A 17,685-nucleotide genomic window follows, 5' to 3' on the forward strand; every position below is an offset into this window, starting at 1 on the left:
CTTTTCATGAATATTTAACCAATTGGTTAAAAATATCCATACGAGAGACTTTATTTTTGACAGGATGAAATTTTAATTATCTTAAGTTCTTAAGCTTTATTTGAATTATCATAAGCTCTTTTACTTTAATGAACAATAACAGTTTATTTTTTACACAATAACACCGCTCTGACTTGTGCATAGCAAAAATCAAGAGGCCTGTTAGTCAGCCGACTTCAACCAACTAATTGGTTAGTCGGCTAGTCAGCCAAAGTTACAATTGGCACATCTCTAAAAATATTATCTATTAGAAAATCTATAGCAAAGTTCTATGTTCCATTGTTTATTGATACATAATGCATTAAAAAGATTGTTTACAAGTAATAAATCATTATTAATTATAGAAATAATAAACAGTTAGATCATATTAATTCTAGGTTAAAGGTTTTATTTTCGTTTTAAGTAATGTAGTTCAAAGTTAATATTTGAACATTATTCACTGTGTTATTACAAAATGAGTCACAGCAAAAGACTAAAACGTTTATAAATGTTTATTAATATGGTTGTTGGGAATGATTGTACAGCTGTGTCAACAGGGACCACCTGCGTATCCAGATTGTCCTGCGTCATATTTCGACATCTACAACAATCCCATTCAATATCAGCCTCTTAGTAAGTAAATATATTATTTGTAAGAGGTTTTCGTCAAAACAATCGATCTGACGTAATCGAGACTTATTATTTGCTAACAAAATTAGCTTATGAATGCGATTGTACAGTTATATTTATTAATTATATCGTAAATTTTTAATTTCGAACATCATATAGTGTAATGGTCAGCTTAAACATATATATACGTAGCTGGTCATAAATCCTTCATGGTATACTTTATAATCCATAGTAATATTTAGTCTAGGTTTTAAAAATATCGCCTGCCTGCCTGTCTGAAAATAAGTTCACATATTTTGACATAGATAGAGATGGTGACACAGCGTCGCGACGCCTTCTCGCCATAAAGAGTATTTGGTACGATGCGGTTACAAATATTATGATGACGTGGGTTTATCTATTAAATCAATATTATACATAATATATGTAATTTCAAAGAGTATACTAACGATGTCGGTTTATTAAGAAAGAATCACATTGCTAGTCCGCGACCCCCTTTTCATGAAAGCTGAGATCTTGTTCTAATTATTTAAGAGTATTTAATTATAACTGGTTCGTAAATGGTGTTCGTTCAGTGGTCAAATTTCGACCTTAATGATTATTGTACGTTCGAAGAAAAAACAATATTTGAATTTATATTATTTTTGTTACTGTGAATTTTTAACTGTCATCAAAAAACAAAAAGGTAATAAATTTGGCAGTATTTTTTTTAAAGTTTTTTACCTCATAACTTCTTCATTTATGAACTGACTTGGATTTTTTAGTTTGGGACGTAATACAATCGGTATTTTTTATTGTAAAAAAAAGTCATATCTATTTTTATTGTTTACACTAAAGTCAATAGCTACCAAGTAAAATCGGTTTACAAACATAGGGGAATAATGTTTCACCTTTTTCTATTGATATATAATATCCAAAAAGCTTGTGTAAAAACTATTAACGGGTTTCATTAAAATGTTGCCAGTGTAAATAACTCTTATCAATCACACATAAATTAGCAGGAAATAATAATGAATCTGCTGTCGTCATATAATCAGCGATTGACAACAACTATATACATGTATATATTAAAATTATAATTCATAAATACCTGTTTCGGATTTACTAATTAAATAATTGATTTAAAACAAGACAACTTGAACGTATTGGTACGGTTTATTTTCTCACGTTTAATATATCGTGTACGTATTCTATATTCAAAGAGTCATTAGCTATTATTTTAACCTTACAATATTAATGACATAAATACACAAGTGACCATGAGCAGTGACCGGTAAAAATATGTACATTAATAATGCCTACGTCATATTATATATAGTTAGATAAGTAGATTGGTATCATATCTCGTAGCACACAAAATCTTAATTATTTAATTCTTAATAAAATTAGCACAAAAATAATTGAATATCACTGGCGCCTTTTGGATGTTTGTGACATTTTGAGATTTAATATATTATCACATCTCATGTATGTTGCGAGAGCAAACTGGCATAATCTATTAGCTGGTGCTAAACATATTTGATTTGAACATACCGACACGACCACCGCTGTATTATAAACATCGGAAAAGTACGGGTGCATTATGACAATGCATTCGCGCATCTTTTGTTCCCCAATCCTTTCAAACAGGAGGGCATCGTGCATTCATTTTATTCTAGTTTAGATCATCGTCTGACGAACGCTTGAAATATGCACTTGAGGTTGTGAACGTATAATCTAAAGCGAAATACCAGTCACTGATTAATCACGAAATCTCAGAAACTATAACACCTACAAACTTGAAATTTGGCAGGTAGGTTCCTTATAGGGTGTAGATTTACGAAACTCTACCCCTAAGGGGGTAAAACGGGGTTGATAGTTTGTGTTTTATAAGTTACGCGCGGGTAAAGCTGCAGGTTCAGATAGTAATAGTATAAAAAGGTGTGTATATATTTTTACTGTCGCGTGCGTTTGTAATAGCTTAATTTATCGTAAAGGGAAATTTATGTTTATATTAAGAGTAATCGCTTTTTGTTTGTTTTATTACGATTAAACTTATATACTTTTCAAGGATATGTTATTCATGTTTTATTTGACCTACTAGCCGATAAAACTCGATAAGCATATCAAATGTATGGTCGTGAATTTATATAGTGCAGCGAAATCGATATGCAATTTTGGCCTTCAGAGGTGCATTAAATCCACGCGCTGTCTGTGCATAATGTACTGCGCAAAGGCAATATATGCATTCTGCAACTATGTAACTTTCTTGTGGTGACCCTGACCTGACTAAGCTGTTCAACAGGGGACGGTGTATCAAGTAAACAACTTACTCATTGTTCCTTCTTTTACATAAGTAGATGTTGCGGTTACTAACAGTTTCACTTTTATTTATTTAGGTACGGTGTATTTTATTGGTTTGAGTTGAACTATTTCGATAACTTTTACATATAATTATATAACAGTCAGTTTCAGTTCAGAATAAAATTAATATTACAATAGTAAATAATATTTCAACGCTTTAATAAGACAATATAATATTGAAGTCATTAAAATATCTTTTCTCTTTACGATTTATGCCGAGAATTTCTGTTATGCCTGTCTCAAGCTACTTAAGAATCATTATACTCATAATAATAGTATAATGATTCTTAATGTCACGTGATGACCGTCCATGTAGGTGTTCTCTATTTTTGCGTAATGATCTTAACGTCTACAGAGCATGATATCATTGGCTCAATTATAATCATACTTAAATTATAAGGAGACACGCTTTGTTTTTTCTGATTCTTCAAAATTCACGGAAGAATCATTATTTTATAATACTATAGACATAGCCTTATTATTATGTTAATATAGATAATGTAATTGTTAGAGATAACGCGTACACATATAAATTAGTCGAAGATATAATCGTCATCCGGTTTTTTTAGTTAACAGTGGCAAATTAAAAAATATTTAGAATTTACTAAAAATATTGATTGCTAAAGCTTTAAACTAACGATTTTTTACCTTTAATATTATAAAGCAAGAATCAAGGAATGTATTAATAAATTAATTAATTTTAAGCTAGTGTTACTCATATATGAAGTAAGGATTTAATCATAAAACAATAACGAAAATCCGTTTATGTTATGGCGGAATTAATAAACCTACATAGAATATAAACCAACCTGTCAATATGAACGTCAATGCATCAAGAACCTTGGGAACTAAGATGTTATGCCCCTTGTGCCTGTTACACTGGCTCACTCACCCTTCATACCAGAACACAACAATACTAAGTATCACTGTGTGGCGGTAGAATATCTGTTGAGAGGGTTATAAGATTTATGAAAATTACTCTACCGTCGATTATTCTTACTTCTGTTGTATTTATCGTGACTACAATATACATTTGAATCAACATTTGCTCAGTACGATCTACATGGTCAAGATAATCAGTTTTAAACATATCAAAAATTCTTAAATAGCTGTCTTTTAATATATTTATGTTTATTTTAATAACCTTATCATTAATTTTGTTCTCATTAACGTAATATCATATAAAATATAACACGTGCCTATTGTTATATATGTCATTATATATGTTACATCATTTTTCTCATACATATATTAAGATATATGTAATATTCACGTTGTTAAATATGTTTACTACAATACTTATTTAGTATACATTACAACGACCTCAATACAATAGAGATTTTTTTTACATTTGAGCAAAGTGAAGGTGTGATATATAATGGTCAATATTAAAAAAAATAGAAAATTATTTGAATTAGTAGAGACAACCGTCCAAGCCATAAGCATTTATAAAGTAGTTGCATTGTGCAGCCTTCAAACGAATAATTTCAAAGACCAGTCACGATTTAGGCAGCGGCATGACAATCAGAAATACGTCATGGGTCCGAAAAATCTATTCAGTGCTTATTTCAATACACGCTTATCTCCAAAAGTGAGTGAGGTACGTCATACGTACACGCTAAAGTCGAGCCTCAGAAGTTAGGGCGTCATGTTTGGATGCGAGCGAACTTGTATCTTCCCTTTACGTCATAATATTCTAAGGCCACGGCCTTACGTCACATGTTCATGCTCCGTTTCAATTACTTTAATACGTAATACGTAATGAATACCAGAAGGCATCCTAATATTTTAAGTCGAAAGAAAAACGTCATATCCTTTATTATTATAGCTGTTGTTGACAGTTGAGTATTTGTGGTTGTTACGAAAAAAAAATTAACAAGTTAACAAAAAATGTAAATCTATTACAAAAATATAAAGTAACGATGTTATCTCTATAATCATTTAGAAGTACCATAATCTCGATGTGAAGGTTAGGTTTGTTTTTTTAATATAGTAATAACGGATCTTATAAACTAATATTATTATAGTTCATTATATAATAGTTCATGTGTAAATGAAAAAAAAAATCGAATTATTCAAGTGATGATCCATGACGGTAAATAATTAAAACTTAACTAAACATCAATCGTGTACTTATTCATGATCAACAATTAATAGTGAGTTAAGTGATAATTACTTGTTAACACAATTAATATTACGTAATTTTAATAAATCAATTTAATTGTGTGTATATATATATGTATACTTATAGGTTTTTTTTAAATAACAATCACGTTATGCTTATGATTTACTTGATTAATACGACTAAATCAAAGTTCTCAGTATTATATAAAGTAACTAGGTATCTTGACGGATGAATTCGCTCCTACTGTCTACTTCTTTATTTATATAGAAGAAATAGATATAATGTTATGATTTAAGTATAATAAATATATTGAGAAACACATAACACATATATAAAAATAGATGTCCGTCTCGACCATCCGCTCGCAAATTAGAATTTATTATATCCCACCACGCTATTCCAAAACCCTACAGGGCCTCAATCAAATACACACAAAAAAATGATCGAAATCAGTAAATCCGCTTACGAGGAGTTCAGTTACATACACACGTTCATAAGTTTTATATAGAAATTATTTTATATTTTTGTTGGGCGATACTTAATGATATTTAAAAACATACCTGTTATGCTTTGGAAAGATGTGTTTATTATTATTTCCTCATGTAGGCTAAAAAATACATTAATTCTTAGCCTACGTGAGAAAATTATGTTTCGTTGATATTTACGATTATATTTCTATACCGATAAATACTAAAATGAAATTAATACCTATGTATCGTCTTAATGATTAATCTTACAATTATACATACTTTCACTTTCGGCTATTATTAATGGGCACGTTTGCTAAACAGAAACAATCAAATTTCATAATAAGTCTCTCTATTAACAAACCGGGCACAAGTAGCTGTACTGATCACCGAACGACAAATGTAGTCATTTACTGAATTTAGGCTTAGTGAAAAACGGCGTCAAGAAAACTTAATGTATCGGCCTGAGGAAGGAAAGCGGTGAGGGCGCGGGTGCGGCGCCGACGTCACGAGAAAGCCGAGGTCTCTATATAAGCACGCATAACCCTCCCGCTGGCACTACTCGCAAGCTAGCAATAGACGTTAAGTCACGCACGTTGATCGCTTCTCGCGCGTTACTCGCTATCGCTCATTCGTGTTAGTACTTCCTCCGCACGCACTCGTACATCATGACCGTTTCCAGCAAGATGAACAGTGTTTCCCGCCAGTCGGTGCTGAGCCGGCTCGGCCCTGGCGGGCTACTCTATGCCGCAAATAAAATCTTAGCGGTACGTCATCGCATTGTGTGGTGTTTTTATTATCTTATATGGAAGTGAACGATATTTTATAGTGATAACATGTGTTTGTGTGCGATTGGTGTTTTCAATTTGTGTTTTCCATTATTCTCAGGTTGCTGCTGGTAAAGATGAGGATCGTTGGCGTAGTAAGAACGAAGGAGCTTTGTTCAAGCGCTGGAAGCGCACTACGTCTTCTGTGGAGACCACTCCTGCCGCTCCTGCACCAACCACCCCTTCGTCACAACCTTCTGATTTGCTCAAATTCTTAGCTATTGTAAGTAATATTTTTTTAAATTTAATGTTATAACAAAAAATAATGTGACAAAAAATACATTTAATTATTTTAATTATAAAACACTATTGCTGAATTACATCAAATTACTAAGTACTGTTTTAGTTATAAAAATGAGAACATTTCAAAATATTTAAACCTTTACTTTAGATGAAATATTATTCTTATTTTGTTTTTAATTAATTATTGTCTTTGTTACAGAATGCATTAGAGCTTTCAGCGCCAGCATCTGATGCTCTGCTTAAGTCGCGATCATCGGAATGGTTCCAGTTGTCCGGACACCCAGGCTCCTTGGCACCCGCTGGTCCTGGTACGGTTTGGAAGCGAAGGGCAGCTGGCGATCACCCCGCACACAACCCTGAGCGCGACGCTTATGAAGCACTAGCGGCATGTCCACATATGCGCTCTGCTATTCCTCGCTTCTACAGAGAACTAGAATATGGCGGCGAACATTTTATTGAGTTACAAGATCTTCTCCATGGTTTCCGCGACCCTCATGTAATGGATATCAAAATGGGCACTCGTACATTCTTAGAAGACGAAGTCAGTAACGCCCGTGCTAGATCAGACCTATATGAGAAAATGGTTCGCCTAGATCCTAATGCACCCACCGAAGCTGAACACGTCGCACGCGCAGTCACTAAGTTACGTTACATGCAATTCCGTGAACAATGTTCATCGTCCGCGGAACAAGGATTTCGTATTGAAGCCGTGAAACTCCCTGGCCAACCACCACTCACAGATCTCCAAAAAGTAAAAGAACCAAAGCAACTAACTGCTGCAGTCGCTCGTTTCTTTGGCAACGATGAACGAGCTCGTCGCGCAATAGCTACTCGTCTTCGTGAGATTAGAAGTCTGTTTGAAAAGTCTGACTTCTTTCGAACTCATGAAATTGTTGGTAGCAGCATTTTTATTATTTACGACGACGAGCGAGTTGGCGCATGGCTTATCGATTTCGCCAAGACTCGACGTGTACCAAATGAAATAAAAGTTACCCATAGGGAGCCCTGGCAACAGGGCAATCATGAAGAAGGTTTCTTATATGGATTAGATAGGCTAATAAATACGATAGAAACAGCGAGACTTTCTGAAGCAATGACAGAACCGGATGTGTCACGTTGAACATTCGGCGAGAGGAAGTTGGACTCGCCCTGCATTGACTGCACCATTTGCTTGGCCTTAGTGCCCAGTGCCATTCCCATAGCGCCAAAGCTGAAGCTTGGAGATGTACAGAAAAACTACGTTTGTGTTTGTTCATATGAAAGAGAATGCGATGTATTATTTATTAATTTGATCTAGTCCTAAAATATTTAATTATACGTTTTTGATTTAAATGTTGTTGTTTTTAAAATTTCCTTTCAAGGCATAATACCAGAAAAACTTAGGATTTTTAACAATTATTCAGCCATAATCTTAGTAAGTGGCCACACTATAATGATGCTAAATAATAAGATTAAAAATATATTTTATCTATAAATTAACAGATAAATTTGAAGGTTTAAGTTAACAGCGCCATCTAGAATACTTGTGAAAAAACAATGGTTTTCTCTAATAGCATAAGAGGGCATTAGCAGTCGACATATTAACCTGAGATTTTTTTTATTATACTTAATTATCTTTATTTATCATATTAATGACTTTGAGTAGGTATTATGTTATATATATACAGGGTTATTGGTAATTCGACGTATTCCCGTTAGGAGGTGATAGGGGTGACTATTTGCGATAATTTTAACCCCCATATGCATGATGCAAAAGTGAACCATTTTTGAGTTTTCCCGCGCTTTCACCGACATTTGTCACTCGAGGTGACAGATACATAAATACAGATATTATATATGCATATAAAATATAAATCTAATACTAATTATTATGTTATTAGAATTAGTGTTTCATATCGATAGTCCAATATCGATAGACTATCGATAGACTATCGATAGTTAAGGTGTAAGCGATACTATCGATAGTCTATCGTCAATTGTCACGTGTCAATACTATCGATAGTATCCATAGTTTTGTGCTATGGATAGCTAATAATTTCCGATAGTATTACTTTCTCAAGATAAGTAATTTAGTAGGCCAACTATAGTGTATATTTAAATAAATGAAATTAAATTTACCACAATATTTGCTTTTTAGAATTAAGACATTTTGTGCGGAATAAGGAATAATGAAAAATTTGAATGTAAAAATGTTGTCAATATTTTTTGTGAGATTTATGAATAAACATTATAAATACTCATAACATTAAAAAACTTTTAGGAGGACGGTGGCATTACAATGAAACTTTTTTGTAGTAATCTTGAGTGTAGCGATTAGAATACATTACTTACATTAAAAAACCAATACTATCAAAAAATCACTGGCTATCGATAGTGCAAAACTATCGATAGTCCAAAACTATCGATAGTATCGATCAATACGATACTATCGATATTACTATTGATATCTTGAAGTTTTCGAGGTCAACTATCCATAATCAAACTATCGATAGTTCTGCAACGCTGATTAGAATCTGTGTATACTACACTTAGGTACTACATTTAAAGAACTTATCGAATATATCACTTTTGGAAGGATGTATTGACTTTGCGCGGGTTGTGCTTACACTTCAAATGGCGTAAATTATATCAAAACCATATTTTTCGTTGGCACTTGCATGAAGATTTCTGTGTAATACCGTCGAAGAACAGGAGGTGGAAGCAATATAGGATAAAAAAGCGACAATGTAACACATGCTCAACATCAGCCAATTTTAATGGAATAAGGATATTATTGGTGTATTTCCAGATGATTTTAAAGTTTTTTAGATGTAGAATAAATAATAAAAAGAATAAAAAGAAAATGTATATTCATTGAAAATTGTTATAATTACAAATTAAATTAACAAACTACATCATTATCAGATTAAATTTTTAAATTCTTACATGTACATATAAGTAGAAAAATTAAAAATAACACCGTACTGAACAGATTGCTTCAAGATAATGTGTTTTTAGAAATATAATTCAATTGAATTGAATAGGATATAAATGAAAAGTAGTTATAAAGGTACCTAATAGATATTTCATAAAAGCAGATATGATATTCTTTGATCTACCCAATAAATTAAACTTTAAAATGTCAAATCCAACCTGCCAATTTGTAAAAAAATAACAATAATAATTTCCTAAATAAGTCAAGTAGGCATTTTTTAAGTAGGAATTTAAAGTGAGTCAAGTCAATTGTTACAACTTCTCCTGTATATGGCACTCCAAGACCTGCCTTAAAAGGATCAAATTTAAATTATGACAATTTGTAAATTTATATTATTTTATTGCCATAGTATTTATATAAACAGTAAGTAAATTTATGTCATTATTTTAGTTCAGTTAACACAATACTTCAAAATATTTCAATTACAATTCACATTCTTTAGAAAATATATGAATTTTCACACTATTCATTTTATTTAATAATATATCTAATTCCACATTTATAGTTAAACAAATCCAAACAAATGCTTCTAAAACTTTTGTATAAAAATAATGAGAACTTGTTATTTCGTAATAACTATTTAAGGTCATTTGAATAATTAAAACTATAAGAGCTCTTGATTATCTAAAATCCCACAATATTTCAAAATACTATAGAACAACAGTAAAAAAACATTTATCGGTGGAATATTCAGTGGGAAGTACTACATGTAAAAATTAACTATAAAACAAAATAGTAAAGCACATTTAGTTATACCACTTATTAATAGTATTCAATACAAATATGTATGTTAAAGCAGAATACTGGTAATATTCAATTCACAGTAGATGGTATAACTATAGGTGCTCATGTGTACTACATTCTAAAGCAAAATAATGTCAATGTAAAAATTATAATGAGTCAACCATTGTTATATTTTTCTTGGCTTTTACAGTTCGGCAGCTGTTAACTTTTGTGGCAAATCTTAAGGAGTTAAGAGTCTCATTGAAACTTTCATCAAATTGATTAACATTAACCAACATAAGAGTTTTTGAATTGCCACCTAGGCTTGGCATTAATAAATGTGTAAGCTTAGAATTTCTGTATGGGATATGGGACTGATTAGTCTGTAGAGATAATATCACCTTTGAAAGTTCTGAAAGTGATCTGTTAATATGTTTTGTTTCATCCATTCTTTGAGTGGTTTTCCCACTCTCAGATCCAGCTAAGTCCACCAAATTTAAATTACTAGTAAATTTTTCCTTACGCTTTTCATTAATAGCTGCTATTTTAATTTGTGCAACTGAATGAGATCTGGAGCTCCTCTCGTTGTTCAATGTAGCCGCAGTTTGTCTGTTACGTTGAGCAAATATCAACAATCTGATGAAATCATGAGAGCTCTTTACTTCTTCTTCTTTCAAGTTGGATACATACAAATCTGTGCCTTTCGAGTTAACCATCTTTATGTCATGACTTTCTTGTTCCTTACTTGAGTTTAACAAATCATAAATTATTTCATTGTAAATTTCTAAAAAGGATGCTTTAATTGTCAATTCCCATCCCATTCTTTTAAGATCTTCCATACATGTGAATATCATATTTATTGCTCGTGGTATAATACCATACTGTTCAACTCCACAACCACCTTCCATGGTATAAGTTTTTCCAGAGCCAGTTTGACCATATGCAAAAATACACACATTATAACCATCCAGTGCAGATTGTACCATTGGAGACACTTCAGCAAAGACATCCTCTTGAGAGGAGTGTGGTGTGAATATCCCATCAAATGAGAAAGAATGTTGTGATTTTCCTTTTCTTGCAGAATTCAGAAGTTCAATCTTTTCAACTTCTATAGAACATGCATCAAGGACATTAAGATTGTACAAAGGCTTGGATGCTTCCGACTCAAGTGGAGGTCGTACTCTACAGTAGACCCTAATATTACCTTTTAAATCTTGCACTGTGTTACGTAAAACTCTTTGATCTCTATACATAGTAGCTAAAATATTTTGCAAAGCCTCAGAGTCTGTTTTATTTTTTGTTATTGTAGAAACTGCATCCTTATAATCTAATTGCAATTTGTCATATTCTACAGATATTTTCTTAAGGTGATCAGTCAAAACCCTTAAAGCCTCAGTTTCTTCATTAAGACTTTTATGACGTCGAGTCAAATCATCAAATTCTGTTTTAAGTTTATCAAATTCCATTATTTTTAACTTCAAGCTTTTAGTTACGTCATCTAAAAGTTTACTTTTATTATTTAATTCCTCATTCTCTCGTTTCTGTATTTCATAATCCAGCTTTAGGCTTTCATATTCACTAGACTTCTGTCTCAAGTCTTTGAGAGTGTTTAATAATTTATCCTTCAATGTATCTCTTTCAGTAATACTTCCTTCAACTGTTTCTTTAACTTTTTCATATTCGTCTGATACTTCCAAATGTTTGTCCCTTAAATCATTCAATTCACTTTTCATGGCTTTATGTTTTTCCACCAAGTCATTGAATCTAGCTTTGTAATCATAAGGAGCAATCCTAGGTGCTACAGTAGTCGTCTTTTTTTCGACTTTAGCTGTTTTATTAGGTACCGTAGCGGAGGAAGGTGCTGTAGCTGATCTTTTAAGCCGGGGCGCAGCTACAGTGGCGGATGTTGTACTTCGCATTGGTTTTGTATGATTTAATAGTAAGCTTTTTTTATCAGCGTCACTGAGCCCAATGCCTAATGTTCGCGTTGTATTACGACCATTTATAAATGTGGGTTTATTCTCTTTTGTAGCAGTAGAAGGAAATTTCGGAATGCGAGACATCTGAAAAAGAAAACAAAACAATCTAAGTACATTAAAATAGAAGAAGTACTTACGACGTATTACCTATTACAATTAATTCTTTATTCATGACGAGTCTTTTATTTTCATTTCATAGCTACAAAATATGACGATACTAATTTGAAGTTAACGAAAATAAAAACCTAAAATACTGTAGCATTTAATAAAAATAATCACTTAAAGAATTTACAGTATCATTGAAAACACTTAAAAAACTTTCACTTGACACTTACCTTATTTATTTATTTAAATATTACATTAAAATAACATTCACTTGAAACACGAACAATTGTTTCGTTTGTCAGATTAGCAAACGGACACAATAATTTAAAATTCGAATATTTACGCTTGTTCGTGAATGTGTTGCCATTATTAAAATAAATAGATGTTTATTAATATTCAACTATTTAATGTATTAAATCAACATAACATTAATAACATTTCTTCAAAAAATGATGTTTAATTTCGTTTCTTTTAATATATATTTTATCAGTAGTGTTGCTGAAAATTCTTATATTTATAGCCTTTTTAAAGTTAGTTCCTACCTGATCTTATTATAAAAGAAATAAATTTTAAGTATGAAATATTTACGGTACGACTTCTACACTGTAAATACAATAATTCAAAATTACGAGTATTATTATTTCACTATATTAAATTATATATTTCCTATAACGCACGTGTCTAATTGATAGTTGATATCAAAATATATTACGACAGTTATATTAATAGATAAAATATAATGTCAACATAATTGTCGTAAAATTTGAATTATTTTAAATTATAATTTACGTAATGTGTTTACATGTGTGTAATTTATAAAATTTTTACAATGCAAATTTATTTTATCTGTGGGTTACTGTATAATTAGATATGTAATCTATGTAAACATGAGATTATTTAACTTTGCAACACTATACGAAAGTCAAATTGCCATTTTCCTATTTGTTTCGGTGTGTGCAGTGTGGCGAATAATTGACGAAATCATATTGTTTTTATATTTTGTCTAATAGGAAAAATATTATCGTCAGGTAAAGTTTAGGCGAATGATATTTGTGATGTATCAATCCCATATTATATTTTACATCAAGCATATATACATTCGTTAGACCTGTTTATCACCATTGACGGATGTCCTTGTACATTTTGCAAGAAACGAAGTGGCGGTAAATTTAAGTTTTACTTTTTTCTAGACTTAATATGTAATATTTTTTTTATTTTTAATAAAAATGGGTAGCTCAGAAGAAAATGTTATTACTGGTGAAAATAAAAGTGAGTGTGAAATCGTCGAAAATGACGCCGGTGATATTTCGGAAAATGATAACACAGACATTACGGAACAATCCCTAAATATGAGTGCATCATCAAGTGTACCTCCAAGCGATGCTAATTCTTCAAAGGAGGTCGATAATTCTGCTGCTGGAAGCTCAAAGAAAACGAAAAAGAAATTCAGACACGGTAAAAAAGGTCACGTTCCTTCTAAGGACAATCAGGAAAGATGTACCGTTCGAAGGCTACATCATTCTGGCACAAAATTTAAACAAAGTAAGAAACGAGCACAAAGTTTTCCTTCTATATCAAAATTCTTTCTACCTTATAAAAGGCCGCGCAAGGAAGCTTTTATTCCTCCTACTAAATTTCTCCTTGGTGGTAACATATCTGATCCTCTAAATCTTAATAGCCTGCAAGATGAAGATGTGAATAGAGCAATGAATGCTGTTACACCAGAATCTTCACCTCTTCCAACACCACCAAGGCATAAGGCTAAGATAGATGTTATTATACCACCTAATATTAGAGATCCTCTTAATCTAATGGAACCCTTAGATAATGAAGAATATGAGAAAAGACTAGAAATGCAGCAACGGAAGCCACGTAAGAAACCACGAATAAGACGTCGTACAACTGAGACAACCATACCCACAGTAGAAGTTGTAACAGAAAAAGAAGAAGGCATTAAAGAGCCACTGCCACCTGAACCATCTACATCTGCATCTATTTCAAAATCACGTAAGAGATCATGCAGTGAAAGTGAAAATAGCTTACTGAAGGGTAAAGATAGCAAAAAGTTGCGACGGATGGACTCATTGGATAAAATTGTTAGTCCTGTAGTTCCACAGCCTGGTGCTTGGATGCGGGCTCGTCCACAACAGAGAGCAGGTACACAAGAACGAACAGCTTCACCACACAGAACTAAGCTAAAAAGTGTATCAGAAGAAGAACAAAAGATGCCAACATTTCATCCAAAAAATTCAAGATATCAATATGGAAATTATGATAGGTGAGAAAAAAATAGTTGTCAATTTATATTATAAAAAAATAATTATATATATTTAATAATTATATAATTATATAATTCCTTATATTTAAATAAATTTACAAAACAATTAAATAAAAGTAATTTAAATGTAAATATAATTGGCCATAGTAATCTTATTTAAAATGTGATTTGATTTTTGCAGGTATTATGGATATCGTAACTTGAATGCCATGATGGATATAAGGCTGCAAGTGTTTGAAATGCATCGGCATCTATTTCAGAACAAGGATGTTCTAGACATTGGATGCAATGTAGGGCATATCTCTATAGCGGTAGCACGCACACTTGGTGCTAAATCAGTTGTTGGAATGGATATCGACCCAGTTCTTATTGGTGTGTATAATTTATGTCAAAATAGTATTTATAGCATTAATATCACTTTGAATAAAACATGTGCTTGTAACATTTTTTTTTAATATTACTTTATTATTTTCTAAAAAAGGTTTGATAAACCTGGGCTTTATTTTTATTGCTGTGAAGGAACCGTGTTTTTTAATATATATGCTGTTAGTTTTGTATAAATATTTGATAATTTAATATGTATCAACAGTAACATATTTTGATATTAAATTTATTCCATAATTATCTTTACAGGGAGAGCAAGAAAAAACCTAAGATCTTTTATACCAGTTCCATCAGAACAACCAAAGACAGAGGATGATAAGAAAACTGAAGGAGATGAAAAAAAGATTGATTGTGATAAATGTGAAGAAAAAAAATGTGAAGATTGTATTTCTACAGATCCGAAACATGATAAGGAGGATGATCCTAAGAAGACATTAACCGGGAGAAAATTACGAAAACCGAGAAAGAATAGAAAGTCAATTCATAAACAGGATCATGGGCAATGCTTCTTCCCTATGTCAATGTCCATGATGTTTGGTCCACTTGGTGATCCAAAGGCTGAAGATTCAATGCCTGGGTTTCCCTATAATGTCACATTTAAACAGGTATGCGTTATCTATTATGTCATTTAATTTTCATTTTACAGAAATCAATGGCCTCTGACCTCTGTCCCTCTTCCATCTTTTAAACTTCCATTTTAAAAAGGTACTATATAAATATATTTTTTTTATGAATGATTTTAAAAATTTTTAACTTTCAGGGTAACTATGTACCTCGTGAGGATGTAGCAATAGGATCTGGAATGGAGAGCCCACAGTTTGACTTGATCCTATGCCTATCTACCACAAAATGGCTTCACCTCAACTGGGGTGACTCAGGCCTAAAACGTGCGTTTCGAAGAATGTTTGCTGATCTTCGTCCTGGAGGAAAACTCGTGTTAGAAGCCCAGAACTGGGCTAGCTATAAGAAGAAGAAGCGCCTAACAGTAAGTAATCCTTTAACATTAATTATAATATACAATATAAATTTGATAAACTTGTGATATTAAGTGAGATATAAAATTTATCCAAAGTGAATTATATATTTCATATTATTTGTAAATTATGAAGTGAAGAGAAAAAATATAAATCCGTAAACAGACAGAATAGAAATTGTTGTTTACATTTTCCATAATATATATCAAATTCCCTTTAAGTTCTCTCCCTATAAGTCCTCTAAGTTTCAAGTAAGTGAGAAGTGTTCAAAAAGTCACTAACGCTTACTTTACTAGATACATCTTATAGATCTTTTATACCTTTTCAATCCATTTAATTTTAAGCTTAACAATTATTGTACTTTAATATAAAAAAAATAATATATAATAAAATAAATAATATTACTATTTTAATTGTTACAGCCAACTATTTATGAAAATTTCAATTCAATAGAGCTTTTTCCTAACAAATTTCGAGAATATCTCCTATCGCCGGAAGTCGGATTCAGCAAATGTTGCATTTTGGGAGTACCACAACACGCAAGTAAAGGTTTCCGGAGGCCTATACAACTATACATCAAGGGTGACTTCACCCCGAGCAAAGCGCGGTGGTCGGACGCGTACGCACCGTCGTCGCACCACCGGCCCGAGGCGGAGCCGCCGCGCCGGACGGTGTACGCGCCGGTCGCGCCCGCCTACCGGCCCAGCGACGACGCGCCGTCCTGCGGGGCCGTGACGCCCTACTCGCCGAACTTGGACTGCTACGCCGACGACTCCCCGTTCTACAACCCGCGCAGCGACTCATACGCGCCGTCGTACCAGCCGCAGCGGCCGACGGTGTACGCCACGCTGCCGTCGCCGCTGGGTAGCGCGTCGCCCGCCGCGTCGCCGGCCGCGTCCCCCGCGCCGCACGCGTCGCCCGCGCCCGACCCGCTGTCGGCGCGCGGCTTTCCGACGCATGACGACTGAACGTCCGCCTCTCGTTTATGTAAATAATTGTAGATCCCCTAAGATTATGTTTCGATAGGCTGAAAATATTTTATAATATTATATTCGTAACGTATTAAGCAACTGATGTGTTTTATTTCCCATTTTTCTGTAAATTCGAATAATATTCTTATTTTTCGTAGTAATATCGAAGTCGACGTTGAATATTAGTAATATTAACATATTTTTTTTGTCAGTATAATGTACTACCTCACCTACGCTTTGATATATGTATATAAATAGTTTCAATATAATAAAATTTTCGTTAAAAAATACATCATCATCATTACATAGTATAAAACAAAGTCGCTTACCGCTGTCTGTCCCTATGTAAGCTTCTTTCAAAATGCTATCTTTAAAATTACACAACGGAATTTTGATGCGTTTTTTTTAAATAGATAGATTGATTCAGAGGAAGGTTTATATGTATAATACATGCATATATAGTGGAGAAACACTGATAATTTTAGAGGTTTCCAAAGTGGTGTAAATAAACACATTTTTTGAGGTTACATTGCAAACGCTGGGCGAACCCTACGAGATAGATCAAAATAATGTGCTGCAGTATTGTACACCTTTAAAAGGTCTTCAAAAAATTCCGCGATGGTATGTTTATCTCTAAGGGATAA

General features: G+C 32.7%; 4 protein-coding genes across 7 annotated transcripts in view; 2 read left to right on the forward strand and 2 right to left on the reverse strand.

Annotated features, from left to right (window-relative positions):
- Positions 1-7,985, forward strand: part of LOC113399897 (inositol-trisphosphate 3-kinase homolog) — a 72,375-nt gene extending 64,390 nt beyond the window's left edge. For 3 of the 4 annotated variants that reach the window (XM_026639165.2, XM_026639168.2, XM_026639166.2), the window contains 2 exons: positions 6,472-6,633; positions 6,853-7,985. In XM_026639165.2, the coding sequence (XP_026494950.1) occupies positions 6,472-6,633; positions 6,853-7,773 (1,083 nt within the window). In that variant the 3' untranslated portion in view covers positions 7,774-7,985. Of the gene's footprint in view, positions 1-6,133; positions 6,351-6,471; positions 6,634-6,852 lie in introns of those variants that run through there. The other variant, XM_026639167.2, reaches the window with a different exon arrangement.
- LOC113400103 (G-protein coupled receptor 143-like) overlaps positions 1-17,685 on the reverse strand; it is a 316,948-nt gene that overhangs the window by 53,625 nt on the left and 245,638 nt on the right. The window lies entirely within an intron of this gene.
- Positions 9,603-12,789, reverse strand: LOC113400043 (protein claret segregational). The gene is made up of 2 exons (XM_026639409.2): positions 12,665-12,789; positions 9,603-12,413 (listed from the first exon to the last, which is right to left on the reverse strand). The coding sequence occupies exon 2, from the start codon at positions 12,411-12,413 to the stop codon at positions 10,518-10,520; it is 1,896 nt and encodes a 631-aa protein (XP_026495194.2). The 5' UTR covers positions 12,665-12,789; the 3' UTR covers positions 9,603-10,517.
- On the forward strand, positions 13,344-17,138 carry LOC113399892 (7SK snRNA methylphosphate capping enzyme bin3-like). Its single transcript, XM_026639157.2, has 5 exons — positions 13,344-14,712; positions 14,894-15,084; positions 15,346-15,701; positions 15,857-16,081; positions 16,493-17,138. The coding sequence occupies exons 1-5, from the start codon at positions 13,661-13,663 to the stop codon at positions 17,036-17,038; spliced, it is 2,370 nt and encodes a 789-aa protein (XP_026494942.1). The 5' UTR covers positions 13,344-13,660; the 3' UTR covers positions 17,039-17,138.

The sequence above is a fragment of the Vanessa tameamea genome, chromosome 8 (genome assembly GCF_037043105.1).
Source record: "Vanessa tameamea isolate UH-Manoa-2023 chromosome 8, ilVanTame1 primary haplotype, whole genome shotgun sequence".
NCBI lineage: Eukaryota > Metazoa > Arthropoda > Insecta > Lepidoptera > Nymphalidae > Vanessa > Vanessa tameamea.